The sequence below is a fragment of the Melanaphis sacchari genome, unplaced genomic scaffold, assembly GCF_002803265.2.
Source record: "Melanaphis sacchari strain LSU unplaced genomic scaffold, SCAv2.0 Contig91_pilon_pilon, whole genome shotgun sequence".
Lineage (NCBI taxonomy): Eukaryota > Metazoa > Arthropoda > Insecta > Hemiptera > Aphididae > Melanaphis > Melanaphis sacchari.
In genome coordinates this window covers 1,050,213-1,065,930 of record NW_020271649.1, presented here as the reverse complement: position 1 = coordinate 1,065,930, position 15,718 = coordinate 1,050,213, and the positions used below count along the sequence as shown (strand labels likewise).

At 23.7% G+C, this 15,718-nt stretch overlaps 1 protein-coding gene across 2 annotated transcripts; it reads left to right on the top strand.

Annotated features, from left to right (window-relative positions):
* Positions 1-597: 597 nt before the first annotated feature.
* On the top strand, positions 598-13,831 carry LOC112602843 (la-related protein 1). Of its 2 annotated transcripts, none has more exons than XM_025351167.1 (20): positions 598-1,408; positions 5,417-5,454; positions 6,705-6,764; positions 6,863-7,124; positions 8,446-8,538; positions 8,601-8,800; positions 8,925-9,070; positions 9,136-9,322; positions 9,398-9,800; positions 10,458-10,549; positions 10,731-10,936; positions 11,028-11,250; positions 11,306-11,467; positions 11,528-11,742; positions 12,452-12,606; positions 12,729-12,873; positions 12,932-13,041; positions 13,115-13,251; positions 13,320-13,539; positions 13,616-13,831. In XM_025351167.1, exons 1-20 carry the CDS (start codon positions 1,027-1,029, stop codon positions 13,729-13,731), a joined length of 3,552 nt encoding a protein of 1,183 aa, XP_025206952.1. In that variant the 5' UTR covers positions 598-1,026; the 3' UTR covers positions 13,732-13,831. The 2 variants fall into 2 exon arrangements, with proteins under 2 accessions (XP_025206952.1, XP_025206951.1); XM_025351166.1 differs by having other exon boundaries at positions 12,449-12,606.
* Positions 13,832-15,718: the final 1,887 nt, after the last annotated feature.

The following is a 15,718-nucleotide window of genomic DNA, read 5'->3' as shown; positions in this document are numbered from 1 at the left end:
CATTCCCAATAATTATTTTGTCATGCATAGACCCTTTAGACGTATGTACAACTATTGTTTATGTACGCCGTACGGGATAACGGGACGTAATATTACTCTACAGTCTACACTGATGACTGCCGACTGGGAGTTGGAGGCGTGGTCATATTTATTATTACTCGGTCTGTCACTGGTCGTGCCAAACAGATTAAGAGAGATAGCTTGAGTACAAAATAAGAGTGAGATAAATATTGTACCCTAAAGACAGCCAAAGAACAAAAAAAGTAAAAATGAATCCTTGAAACAAGCTCCGCCTACTTGCACGGTTGCACGTGTTATCATACCGAATATTTCGTCGTCGTGAACTCGTGACTCGTGGTTTAATTTTTTTACAACAGCCACTATTAGTACATGACATTATTGCATTAAAACTTTGACTTTGACATAAGTTGGTTTTTAGTGGGACTGGGTTTTAAAATCTCCTAGGCCCTGGTATTACACAAATATTGATAATTATTATTATCTATATATCTATGGGTTTTTAATTTCTTTGGCTTGAGCACATGTGTTTGAAAAACTTTACTGATAAACAATTTTCTCTTCCATATTATTGCGTTGCGCAGTAAAACAGAAACGTGCCGGGTTACCGAACGTCGAACACGCAGTTCTTATGGTTTTTGCGTTTCCAAAGTCACATGGTTATTTTGACAAAAATAATATTTTAATTTTTTATTTAAAACAAGTTTTAGGATTACGTTGTCATTTACTCTCGTGATAATTTTTTTAGACGTGTCGGTACTCTACAGATAGTGTGTAAAGAACATAATCGATGACCCTATTAAACTTGAGTAAGTATTACTGAAGAAAAAACGCCTTGTTACTTGAGTTTCGATTAATTGTTGTGGAAATCAAGTATGTTATTTTTGCAATCGTTTTTACATTAAACGATTTGTTCAACAACATTACTAAGTTGCTGCAATGGCATTTTGAAAAATGCCAGAGTAAAGCCGTTAATCCGTCGTTACGGATCAACTCAGGTTTTTTTTAATGACTACTAGTATGAGTCAAGTAATCGTACCGTCTTCAGTGCCTTCAGTTGTCATGTCTACAAAAAGCGCGTGCAATAAGGAAAATATACGCTCAAAAAAATATGTGCCCACATCTGAGGATATTGACGTAAACAAACATATCCCATGTCAATCTCCAGTGCCTAGTGAAGATAAACCAATTCAAGAACTTGAAAAATGTGACGAAGGTAGTGAAATCAGTAGTAATGATAAAAAAAAATTTGTGGAAGCACCATTACCAAAAACTAATCCATGGACAGCAAATATAAGTGTAGCACATGTTCGTTCAAAAGAATCAGCCAAAGACAAGGATCCAATTGTTGGAGAAAAAAGGATCTTGCTACCGCAACAACAAACTAGTTGTAAGTATTAGTATCAATGAATAATATTTAAAACTTAACTTGGTGTTTATCCTGAGTAATTTAATTCTAAGTCTGGTTATAAACTTATGCCACTTTCATAGATAGGGTGGTCTTGTTAAATTTAGTTTCTCAAATGATCAATAGAAATATATAATGTCTAGGTATTATCTAATCAAATATTTTAGCAGTTAATACTAAAATAATACATTTTAGGTATGTGTTTTTATCATGAAATATGAATTGGTAGATAAATTCCTTTAGAAATTATAAACTAAAATTTTAATTTTGTACAAAGATATTAACTTTTAGTAAATGGATATATATATGTATTTTAATTAATTGATTAGTAAATTATGTCATTTTTATTTAAAAGCAAGATCAGAATTTTTTTGATAGTTAAATTTATTTATTTAACTGCTCAAAGATCTATGCAAAATTAATTGAATGGTTTCGCTAACACTACTCCAGAGCCTTCTAGCTTGAATGAGTTGAGTTTGATAGTAGCCTTTCAACAGTCAAATAACAATTTTTAAAACTAATAACTAAGAAAGACATCTTTGTAATTTTGTAAGGTTTAAGCATAAATTAAATATTAAAAACTTAAAATAAATCAGTGATCATATTACAATTTTTTGTTTATGTCTAGATAGGTACAAAAATAATACATGATATACTAATTTTTCTGATGGCTTATTAATATGTTATATTTCAATGCACAAGTAATTAGAATAAAAAATCAATTAATTTTGGAAATATAATAGTTAATCAACAGGTGTTTTATTCTTCTATTTATTATTAATATACTTGTTAAAGTTGATTATGTACTTCACTTAGTATTCACTAGACATACATATTTTAATTTTTTATTCAGTAAAAATGTAAAATTTTATAGATTTTTTAAAAATATTGATTCAAGTAAGTAATATAATTCCACTTATTAATTTTAGCAAATTAATGGATAAGTTAGTTCACATATAATATTTGGTAGTCTTACATGACTTACTTATTACTTATTATATTTTAATGTTGGGAAAGTTATTTATTAAAATCAATGGTATTAATTGGTATAAAAAGTAATTAAGTAACTGTAGTAGTAATTTGCTTAATTTTTTATCTAAATTAAAGAATACACTAAGTAAAAATATATTCATGTATATTATCTACAAAATGATGCCAAAAAAATGATTATTAATGTGTATTTATTAAAATTTTTTATAAATTAATTAAGAATAAATCATTTTTGAGCTTTTTTCATTATTCTATGCACAATTTTATATTATTCATATTATCTTTATTTCAGTATGTTTTAAAAATAAATTAATAATTAATAATTTTATATTATAGGTAAGTAGGTACTATTAATATTTTGATTGGTAAACTAATTAATTTATTATGAATAGATTATGTTAATATAAAGTAATTACAACCATAGTAGCTATTTATGAAATAATAATTATACCAATAACTTATTACCTTATAGCTATTGTATATAAAAAGTATTTTAAATAGGTAGTGTTACGTAGAATTTTATTTAAATGCTGAATTGTATCTTAATGCTTACGGTGAAGTCTATTTGGCTTATGATTATGTAAATATTATATTATTAATAAAATAATTAAAGTTGGTAGGTTTACTCTGTGTATAATTTTAAAATATTTTAGGTAATTTCCATACCAATTATACAATTAATCAAAATTTTTAGAATTGATGTTTACTCAAGTAATAATATCTAAATTTGGTACACCTTTTAAATACCTGTCCATTTTTTTTTCTATTAGTTAAATCTATCATTGTGTGAAACACTTAATTAAAATCTTAGTGAGAAGATCAAAGACATCAAATGTTTAGGTACTTAATACTTCTGTAGATACTTGAATAATTCTGTAGATATATAGACTTAAGGTGGTAGTAAGAAAGTATCAGAAGTACTTAGCGTACTATTTTATTATCCAACTACTATTAGAGTTTGGTATTTATATAAAACAAATGTTACTACTATTTTATTATTTTATAAAATAAATCTAAAAAAATTCGTTTTCAATTGGAATTACCTACTCCAAGGAATACTTTAACACTTAACGGTTACTATAATAAAATGTATGTATTTAACTACTTAAAGATAATTAATTGTTATGTTGAATTTAAAGATTTGCTAACATAACTCTAGAACTTTTAATTGTAATAAAATTTAAATTTAATAGTAGTTTTTCAATAGTCTGAATGAGTTTAAAATTTAAATGATAAAAATAATAATATTAGGTTTAGGTAGGTAATGACATATTATTGTGTTATTATTTTATTGTTGCTGACATCAATTTTTAGTATTTTATAATAAAATTTAGGTACCTATATAATGAATATTATTTTATAAAATAAATAATAAAGTATGTTCATAACTGATACTTAAGTATCATTTTTAGAATTAAAAAAAAAAATGTAGGTATTTTTTTTTCTTAAATTTCTTAAATTATTTACTGTAGTTTTTCCTTATGGTTCAAGAAAGTACTATAGAAATAAAAAAAATGGTAATTTACTAACTACAATACGATTTTCAGTTAAGATTTAAAAACAACTTAAAACTTTTAAATTAGGTACTCATTTCAAAAATTATCATTGCAAATCTAGTAAAATCAATAGGTATCAAAGAAAATTTACTTTAAACATTCTATACATTTTATAGTTTTTTTTGTTTGTTTGATATTAAATCTATTATTATGTTTATTATTAGATAAGCAATATGATGTTTGTTACTTGCAAAAATCATTTCATGCTTAGTTGCATGTTGTAAGTTTCATGATTCTTATTTATTGTGTGCAAATAAAAATATCGAGCCATAATAAATAAGCTAATAATGTTTTAGTTACAATGGTTCGATAGTATAGTGTGATGATTCAATGTTCAAATACTGATTAGTGTTGTACACAAGATAAACACTTAGATGAACGTCATATAGCAATTATGATTATTAAATTGTATGCCCTATCTAAATTATGTTTTTAGATATACCTATTAATTTATATTTTAATTTATAATTAAACTATTTTACGTAGAAATTATGAGATATGTTAAAAATCTAGTTTAAATAAAAATACTGATTGATTACCTGTATTATAATTGTTTGGTTATTTAAAATTTAATTAAATTAATCATATTTAATAATTAACAAGAAACAGTGATACAGTTAGTTTAGATAGACATATAAAGAATTTGGTTTTTATTTTAGATTTTTTCTAGGTTGTTGGATTTTTGTGGTTGATAAATTTAAGACATGGTTTACAATATTATGATGTAACTATAAAAATTATTTATTATTTGAAGTGTTAAAATTACTTAATATTAAACTAAAATCAGTTACAGTTATTTTTGATTTAAAAAAATCTGCCATAAATGCTATTTTAAAAAAAAAATGTCATAAATTACATTTGAAGCTGTTTTTTTTTCATCTCAAATGTTCAAATTAATGAATTTCACTTAAAATTTATTGAAGATTCTGAATTTGCTTTTCAATTTTTGATGATGAATATTCTTAGTTTTGTACCCACAAATAATATTAAATATATTTTTATCTATCTAATTAATGCTAATTATCAAATAACAAATGAAGGTATTAACTTCTTACAAACTATTTTTAAAATACTCAATTTGTATGAATGGATCATAGAACTATTAGAAACAAAACATTATTTCCTATAAATTTATGGAATTGTTATTCATATCTTGAAGAAAATATATCACAAACAAAATTATTGTGTCAAGGGTAGGCATAATTAATTTTAATCTACAATAAATATCTACCATCTTAGTATTTGGAATTGTGTTATGGTGCTTAATTTAAAGAAAGTATAAAAAGCTGATTAATAAATTACATTATGATTTTATATGTTTTGGTAAAATATATTATGTAAAGAATACTATTACATAATTCATCATGTGCTTAAATAAAGCAAGTAAATTTCACTAATTTGTGCTTAAAACTAGATTTTTATTTAATGTTTTTTTATTTTACAGGTGATATGTCAAGCAGCAAATTCACTAAAATTAAAAAAGTAAATATATTTTTTTTTTATTTTGACTATTATATATAATATATTTTAATTCAAGTAATGGTCCATTATTAGAAAAACATTTTCTTTCATATATATAAAATAATAGGCTTTTTTTAAGTACCAAGTTTTTGACGATACTTTTGAACTCTTTACAATTTTTTTTACAGAGTTGTTCTAAACACTTCCCTAGTTTATCCCTATGTCACTCATTTTTTTTATTTTTCAGTTTTTGTTTGATAAGCTGAGGGGAGAAGTATTGAAATGTTATGGTTTTATAGCGAGGCATTTAAATAATTTTTTTTTTTTTTTACATGTGATGCAGAATAATTTTTATTGGGTAATCTATTCTGATTATCTTCATTAATCTGCATCATGTTTCAAAACTATTTAATCCTTACTATTGAAGTTCTTTTATGAAACTAATGAGTAATGACCTGGGTATATCTAATTAATGTAATACAGTCATTATTTCAGAAAATTTGTGTTTTAAATTATTTCTAGTCATTAAAGAACATTTTTGAAATAAAAATTTAGGCTTTCTACTAGTATTTTGATCTATCAATTTAAATTTTGAATGAGTAGTTTTTTTTAGTTACAAATATTTAAAGGTTAAACCAGTATAACCGTGAATTAGCATTTTATGGCATACTTTTGTTCCACTCCATTTCACTCATCTAAACTTAAAATACTTACAGATAATTTGTTAACTATTTTCCCCAAAATTAAATTTTTATGTATTGATTGATGTACTACAAAATAAATCCCTTTTTAGAATAAAGAATTATAAATGCATATTGTCATTTAACAACTAAAAATTATGTAATAATATTACATTCAAAAATGTTATTAGTTTTTAAAATAATTAATGTCTTATGTAAAATGTATCATCAGGTACAAATACGGTTCTATTAATACCTACCAACATAATATAAACATAGAATACATAATATATGAAATTAATTTTTTCAGTTTGATTTTCAATGTCAAGTTAATACTATAGAATTGGAAATATTATGTATATTTATATTTATAAAATAATGTTATCTTTGTTATGGTTAATAAATAATTTTATTTCTCAAATATTGTTTTCAGAACTAAATTCTTTAAATTAAAAATATTACAAGATTATTTTATATATTCATAAATTAATTAATGTGTCATACAAATGAAACAAATTTTAAGATATTTTGAAATGCATTTATTTTTAGAAATGTTCTTTTATGTTGTATTTATATATTTGTCATTTTTAGAACAAAGAATTAAATGGTATTGAAGCTTGGCCTTCTTTAGGAACTGCTCAAGGCTCAGACGTAAGTATAGATATTACCAATTTAATTTATTTTATTACTGTTAATAAATTAAAAATAATTTAGATAAGTATATTAAATTAATTTTATTTTTCATGTAGAAAAAATGTATATCGCAGAGTGAAAATACTTCACCAAATATTCAGTCACAACTGCCAAAAGTTAATAATTCCTCATCTGCTAAAGATGCTCATACTTCTACTAATGAGGTAACATCAATTAAAAAGTCTTGTCAAAAGATGAATGGTGTTAAAAAAAGTGAAACAAATAATGACTCCCCAAATGTTCATGAACAAGACAATGGTACAAATTCTGGTCATTCATCATCCAATGAATCAAATAATATTGATAAACGAAAAAAAGGTTGGTATTAATCATTAAAATTTAATAATAAATACATTTTTTTTAGGTTTTTATTTACATTTATTATTTCTCAACTTAGTAATAAAATCAAGTTAAAAACTTTTTTTTAGATTAAAAAAAAGTCTTACTCTCATAGTTTTCTCCATTTTAGTAATGCATAACATACCAACATTTAAGTTCAGCAGTTCCAATTTTGTGTTATTAGTTTAAATATTAGACTGAATGGACCAATTTTCAAACTTAAAGGTAAGAACATTATCTATGTTCTATCGTTTTGATTTTTAGGATATTTTAATTTTATGTAAATTAAGGATATGACCTGGATTTTAATGCCTTAAAAACTTAAAAAAAATATTTAAAAAAGAACTTAAAATTTCTTTCCAATACAATTATTACTTTTATATATTTTTAACTAATCTAATTTTATTTGATAGGCATACCAGCAAGAATAAATCAATAATTTAAATTTTAAAATTTTAATACTTCTTTATCTTAACTAAATAAAAAATTTACTGAATAAAAATAAACTGAACTTAATTATACTTAATAAATAAACTGTATACTTGAAATAAACACTAATGTAATGTAGCACTGATTGAAAAATTAGTTATTTGTATGAATAAGTCACTGGAAAATACTTTATTCAATTATTACTTTGATTAAAGAAAGACATAATTACATTTACAAAATAGCAATTAACACTAAGTATTAATGAAAAATTCCCTAAACATTATTAAATTAAATATGAAAACTTTATTTTGAATCTCTTAATTTATATTATTAATTTACATGGTTTATTTTAACCTCGTTATATGTTGCTAAAAATAATAAAATGGTCAGAAAATAACTTTAAATAGAAAAACAGTGAAGAATACAGAATAAATTTCACTTTTGAAGTATCATTTATACAAAAATAAATTTTGTACTTGAAATGCATTATCCTACAGTACTTAAATGTAATACACAACATTTAAATCTTGTTCCTAATTATAAGATGTAAAATATTAATATTTAAATATAAAAATATTGTTTAATTCCAATTAGAAAACTCAGATAATGTTCTTACCTTAAAGTATGAATTATAAGCAAATCTATTTATTTATTTAAGCTTAAATCATAAAATTGGAACTGCTGATTGTAAATGTTGATATGTTGTATGTTAGAAAGACAGAGACACTTATGTGATTTCAAGCACTGTTATAAGAAAAAAAGTCACTGATAGTTTCTAACCATTTGGCATTTATTTTAAAATAGAAAAACACAATGATATATTTTAGTTGAAATATTCTTTGCTTTACCTGGGTATATCATATTATTACAGTTAAACATTCTAAATGGACTCCTCTTGATATTGAAATATCAAAAGAAAACAGTTATAGAAGCAGACTTTCAAAATATCGTAGAGATCGATCTGGTGAGAATAAATGTAATTAACAATTTATGTAGATAATACTAATACTCTGTATTCTTTCTCAGGTGGTCGAGACAAAAGTAATAATCAAATTAGAAATAAAAATAGCCGTAAGATTTCTGATTTGTCAGATAATACTGTTTCTGATTCTGACAAACGTGATGGAGGTCCTATGCGCTATCTACGACATCAACGATCTCGCAATAGGCTTCAAGATGAAGAACCTAGGACTAATTCCCAAAAACCATTATCAGATGGAAAAAATGTAAATTTTTTATTTAAAGTATTAACAAAATATTGCATGAACATTTGATTAAAAATTATATATTGATTTTAAATACCCAAATAATTCAAGATTCTAATAATCTCTAAAAACTTTTATTTTTCAGGCTAGTTATAATTTTAAAGGAAGTGATGTGTTATACTCGGGTCCATCCCGTTTGAATTATACCCAACCTTATTGTGAATTAGTTCCGTTTATGACTTATCCAGTGATAAATGAACAGACTGTGATTAATCTTCTTAAGCAACAAATGTACGTTGATAATTATTAATAAGTTGTTTAATACTATGATATATTTATTTATATTGTTTTTCCAGATCTTACTATTTTTCAACAGATAATCTTTGCAAAGATACATTCTTCAGGTTTCACATGGATGAACAGGGTTATGTTCCTGTAACATTTATTGCATCTTTTAAACGTGTAAGAGAACTTAGTCAAGATATTAGCCTTGTTATGAAAGCTATGATTGATATGGAAGAATTAGAACTTAATGGTCACATGGTATATAAACATTTAGCATTTGTACATATAACTTAAAGTTAAGTGTATTAACCTTTTAATTTCTAATTTAATTAGGTAAGATGCCGAACTGATCCAACCAAATGGCCACTTAAAGAAATACCTCAACAATTTTTATTTAAAAATAATTTAAATGCTCAAAATCCATTATATACTCATCCCATGGGACCGCCTTCTATTGTTCCACTTATTTCTCCCGACTTAATGGTGAAAAATCTACCTGCACCTCCTCCTCCTCCAAGCATACACATTGTTTCTGATCCCCAAGCTGCCATGAATCTTAATCCTGATGTCCCAGAATTCGTTCCAAGGAATGGCCCCATAGAATTGAAGACTGAAGAGAACTGTGATAGAAATGAAAATGACTGTGAACAAATAAAAACAAAAGATACTTGTTTTACCAATATTGATGAACTTATTGAAATACCCAATAAATCCAATGGTCAACATTCTAAACTTGGTAAGAATATTAATGATTAAGCATTTTGTTATTTAATTTTGATGATACTTTTTAACATCAGATACTCTTTATTTACATTATTTTAATAATATGTTTATAAAATTTAAATTAAATTATTTAATGTATATTTTTATTAGTTGTAAATACCAGTAATATTTATATATTTCATACACAGTACAGTAAAACTGCTATTGTATATTCTTTATTTATATGGTGAACAATTATGAAAAAAAATTTGAAAATTATTCTGTATCTGTTTTTTTTCTTATTCATTAAAATTTTTAGAGTATAATTATGACTTGCCAGTATATGAAGAAAAACCATTTAAAAAATAACCACTTTTATCAATATATGTTTAAATTTTAACGTATTACAATAGTTTTAAGCATACAATTACAATGACTTAATTATAGCAAACATACAAGCTAATGTTGTTTGGGCCTGTTTCTTGACGAGGTATATATTTATTTTAATAAACTTGCTTTAAAATAAAAAATAAAAAAAAATAGTTACCAAATTGATCTATGATAGTTTGAAATATTACTTAAAAAAATATTCTTATTATTTGTAAAAATAACGCTAATAAGATAAAGATAAAATAATGTATTTATTTATATTGTATGAAATATTCAGAGATTAATTTTATTTTTTAAATAGCTAATTTAAAGTCTGATACAATTAAAGAAGAATACAACAACAATAAAAGTGTATCTGTTGAAGTTTTAGACGATAAAGAATCGTGGAAAGAAGTATGTTTTTATTTTTAACAATAATCAATTATATTATGATATTTCTTAATGAATAATATTCTTATTTTATATATATTGAGATTAAATATTTAAACTGAACTTAGCCAATATAGTATTAATAAATAAATAATTATTATTATTAGTTTTCTTGAGTATATAAATTACTAAATTAATATTGCAGGTTAAAAGACGCTCGAAACCTAAAAACAATGTTGCTGTGACATCAGAAACACAAAATGTAGCATCTAATATATCCAAACGCAATTTTTCTGAGAATCAAGTTGATAGTCATGCATCAAGTTCATGGGATCTTGGATTTCAGTTTGATGAAGATCTTGCTGTTGTACCATGTGGAAAAATAAATAAATTTAATGAAGATCCAATTGGGTAATTTTAAATTTGTTTTAAATATTCAATTTTATGGTGAAATTATGTAAAATTATATTAATTTTTTTTTCCTGATGGTTTGTTTTTGAAGTTCGGATAGTGATGAATCTGATTATGGTGATAAAGATGATTTTGATGATAAAGATATTGATAAACTCATGATAATTACACAAAAAATGATAAGTCGCTCTCAAAAGATTGAAGATCGATCACATGATAGGACAACCCGTGTAAAAATGACTCAAGATCTAGAACACGCCATTGACTTAGGCTTAAGATTATATGAAGAAGACTTGTGGCATACAAATTCTACGGTATTTATTAATAAATAATATTCATCCAATTGTCACTTAATATATTTTTCTTTAGAATCAAACATCATCTTACAAAACTGTAAATGTTGTTACGCAAGAAGTTTTTGAAAGGCTTGTACCAAAAGCTCCCAAAAAAGTCAATCAAGTTCCTCCACCACCACCACCTTCTCTAAATGTTGATAATTTAACAGAAATAATGGAATCTAATGAACAAAAAGTAATTGATTCATATACTTTTTTATTACAATTGAATTATTTTAACATTTTTATTAATTAGGAAATTGAAAATAAACAAGTTAAAACTCATACTGCAACACAGACTAAGACTAAAGTGAAGTTTGACTTACAAAAGCCAAATCGTCGTCACTTTTATGGAGATATTGATGAATCTGGACATAGAAAACGAAGTCGTTTTAATGTGGACAGTGAACATCATGTAGGTTGGGTATTGGACTCTCGTGCCCATTCTAGACCTCGTACAACATCGTTTGGGTAATATAATTTTAGTAATTGTATGTTTAATATATATAATAGTAAATAGTATATTATTATCAGTGATAGGTGACTACAGTACTCCATATAGTACTTAGTTGAAGCTTTAAAAACCTCTTATTGTTAAATTATATAGATATAAGTTTACTATTATCACATAATGAAAAATTAAAGCATTGATAAAATGAAACCCTACATGTATAAAAAAAAAACAATTTATTTGCATTTTATCGATGTACTGTATGTATATTATAATTTTATCTATGTTTGGCAGGGGTGGCTATCATGAATATGTTTGCTAGCTATATGATTAAATACACTAATGACAAAAGCTAAAATGTTCACAATATATTTTATATAATTTAAAGAATATTTATAAATTTTAATCACGAAAATTTAAATTCATAATAATAAGTAAATTTTTATTTCATAAATAAGATAATTACCGTCTGACTAAAACATAAGCTGCAAATTGGTGGCCCCTTTAATTTATGGCATATACATTTAATAACAGAAAATCTTCAACAAAGTTTTGATACATGTTATAAAATGCACATTTATTTGTTTTTGTGGCAAGTACCATTTATAATGTTCAATTTTATTTAAATGTAAATAGTAATATACTTATTTGACTACGTTTTCATATGCTCAATTCTGATGGTATATAAAAAAAAAATGTTTATGTTAAACTTTATTTTGTTTGCAGCAGTGGAACATTAGGCACTAGTCCTAGTCCAAGTGAAGGTTTTCTATCCAGCACACCTCAATCATTGCCAACTTTCCATCACCCTTCTCATGCATTACTTATGGAAAATAATTTTACTCAACAAGCATACCATAAATATCATTCACGTTGTTTAAAAGGTGTGTATAATAATTACATTTAAAAATATTCTTTAATACTGTTTAATTTTGATAATTTAATATTATAACTTATTGAAGATAAAAATAATTTAAAAAATTTTCTTTATTTTTTTTTTTTCTAGAGAGATTTAGACTTGGGCCAGGAATGTCTCAAGAAATGAATACATTATATAGATTCTGGTCATTTTTCTTGCGGGACAATTTTAATAAGAACATGTATAAAGAGTTCCAATCTTTGGCTGTAGAGGATTCAAATAATGGTTTTAGGTTTGTTGGAATTATGTAAATGTAAGTTATATTGTTATACATATTTTTGTTGTTGTAGGTATGGGTTGGAATGTTTGTTTCGTTACTATAGTTATGGTCTTGAAAGGAAATTCCGACCAGAATTATACAAAGATTTCCAAGCAGAAACTATTAGAGATTATGAAAATGGTAATTTATTAATTTTTATATTTAATTTAAAAAAAAATTTAAAAATGTTCAAATTTTTATGGATAAACTGTAGGTCAACTTTATGGTTTGGAAAAATTTTGGGCCTTTTTGGAGTATTACAAGTATAGTAAAACGCTTCAAGTAGATCCCAAATTAAAGCAATTTTTAAGTAAGTTTAAAACAATTGAAGATTTCCGGAAAGCAGAAGAGGTAATAAGAGTTAAAGACATTAAATAAATAATTGGTCAGCTTATAAAAAAATTTAAATATTATTTTAGCAATTACCTAAAAGTGAAGGTTATTTGGATGCATCTATGCGCAAAATGGCACGCATGAAACGTCACCGTAGTTATTCTGAAAATTCTACTCTTGATACTTTGAAAAATTCATCAGATGTTATAACAAAGCCATTAAATATTACTTCTAACGTTCAATCAACTAATGATGAAAATTGGCGTAAAAACTCGTTATTACCCCGAAGAAGATATTTATCTGTTGGTAAGTTTTCTATTCAATTATAATAATTAATTTGCAATTTTAATAGGTTTAATTAAAAAATATATAAATCATTTAGGTGAGAAATCTGGAGACTCGAAAGGTCCTAGAATAACAAAGGTAACATTTGAATTAAATAAAAAAGGATCGTCGACAATTGAAGAAAACTCAACTGAGTCGCCAAAACTAAAGTAATGTCTCTAAATATCATTAAGAAAATCATGTTATTTTTTTAACATTTTTAAAATGAATATATAGTTAAAAAAAACACACAAAAAAAAATTAATTTTGGACATTATAGATATTTTTAAATTTAGTTTGTTATGTTATTTATCAAGATTATAGACTTGAGTCTAATATATTTTTTAAACTAAAAACTTGATTTGCTATTTCATATGCATATAAACCTAGACATTTTAATATATATAAACACATATAATGCACACATTTGAGTGCATTTATATTTTAAAAGTAAATTCTTATATTGATACCAATAGTTATTATAAATGTGTAATTGTAATGTTTACTTTACACATATTACTTACAATTTCTTAAATAATTATAATGAAGACTGATAATTGTTTTGTCTTTTTAATTCAATATTAATTTCTTCATTTTCCATTCAAAAAATAATCTATCATATTAAGTTTATTTTACTAATGTTAATTGTGAAACACTAGTCGCATGGTTTGCTAATTATTAAGTTTAATATCAAGTAAAATAAATAAAAATGTTTGATGAGTCTTTGATACCTAACATAACAATTACTTAAAGGAAAAAAAATTATTTAAGGACAGAAATTTTATTTTATGTAATAATTTCATTAGTAATATTATGGAATGTTTATTTAGTGTGATAGTTTTTTTAATATTTTAACAATTGTATTGTATAAAGTGTGTTGCTTAATTTAATTATTTTGTTAATACTATTATTTTAGTTATAATGTTAGTATTTAAATTTAATAACATTGTTTAAGAACTATAATATTAGTTTATGGGAATGGGATTAGATATCTTGTATTTTATTTTATTGTTCAAAAACATTGGATTTTAAACAAAAAAAAATCTAATAGTTTGTGTCTATTGCCATATAATTTAAAGAAAGATATATACATAAATATATATATATATATATAAACTAGGAATAAAGTCAAGTTTTTAATTGTATAAGACTAAAATTTGCTCACAGGGTTTCTTTTTAATTATAATGAAAATAAATTCAAAAGATTGAGATAATAGTAGTATTTATTAAAATTATTAATAGTTTTCATACAATTTGGATTAGTTATTCTATTTTTGGTACGTCTAAATTGAATTACGAATATGTATGTAATCATTTGAAATTAAGTAATAAGTTTTTGTATCATCTAACATTTTTAATGAATAATTATATTAAAAATATATTTATATTTTGATTTAAACAATACTTTAATTTAGAAAACATTATATGTTATTATTGTTTCTTCATCTTTTGAATTGCCCATTGCTCTTACTTGAAATTGAGTTAAAATTTGTCAAATCAAATTTCTAATGATTGTGTTCATCTTTTAATTTTTACGAATATAATTAATTTAATCTGATTGCAATTTAAAGAGTATAGCTAATTTTTATCGCTCATTGTATTTTCCAATATTTTAAGTATTTTTAAAGTAGATTAAAATACATTTGTTTTTTTTTTCTTAAAGTATATGTATAATTATTAAATAATAACTGAATTTTGAATCCAAATTTTAAGCCCATTTTTAAAATATATTTTTAATAAAATGTGTTATATCTAAATTACCCAGAATTTTTGTGACTAAAATTATTTTATTTAAAATTAAATTTGGGTGATTATTATACATAACTTTTATTAAAATTATATTTATTTATAAATAGTGTATATCATATAAGTGTTTAAGTTTGTTTGATTGCTACTTTGCTAATAATAACAGTATATATATATATATATATATGTGTGTGTGTGTGTATTATATATATATGTATATATATACTGTTACATAATATTATATTTATTATAATATTTATTATTATTATTAATTTGTTCAACAACATAATAAACTATATTGTTCTGTGTATAATTTTATCAAAATATAGTTATTTTATTTTGAATATTGTAATTTGTATATTTATGTTAATATAATCCCCTTTACTTTTTAATACTTCCTGATGTACAGTTACTA

What these genes read in the sequence shown, in the direction of transcription:
- LOC112602843 (XM_025351166.1), top strand. Translation starts at nt 1,027, where the DNA reads ATGACTACTAGTATGAGTCAAGTAATCGTACCGTCTTCAGTGCCTTCA. An exon ending in GAACTGCTCAAGGCTCAGAC is followed by an intron (nt 6,765 to 6,862) that starts GTAAGTATAGAT and finishes TTTTTCATGTAG; the next exon opens with AAAAAATGTATATCGCAGAG. An exon ending in TAGAACTTAATGGTCACATG is followed by an intron (nt 9,323 to 9,397) that starts GTATATAAACAT and finishes TAATTTAATTAG; the next exon opens with GTAAGATGCCGAACTGATCC.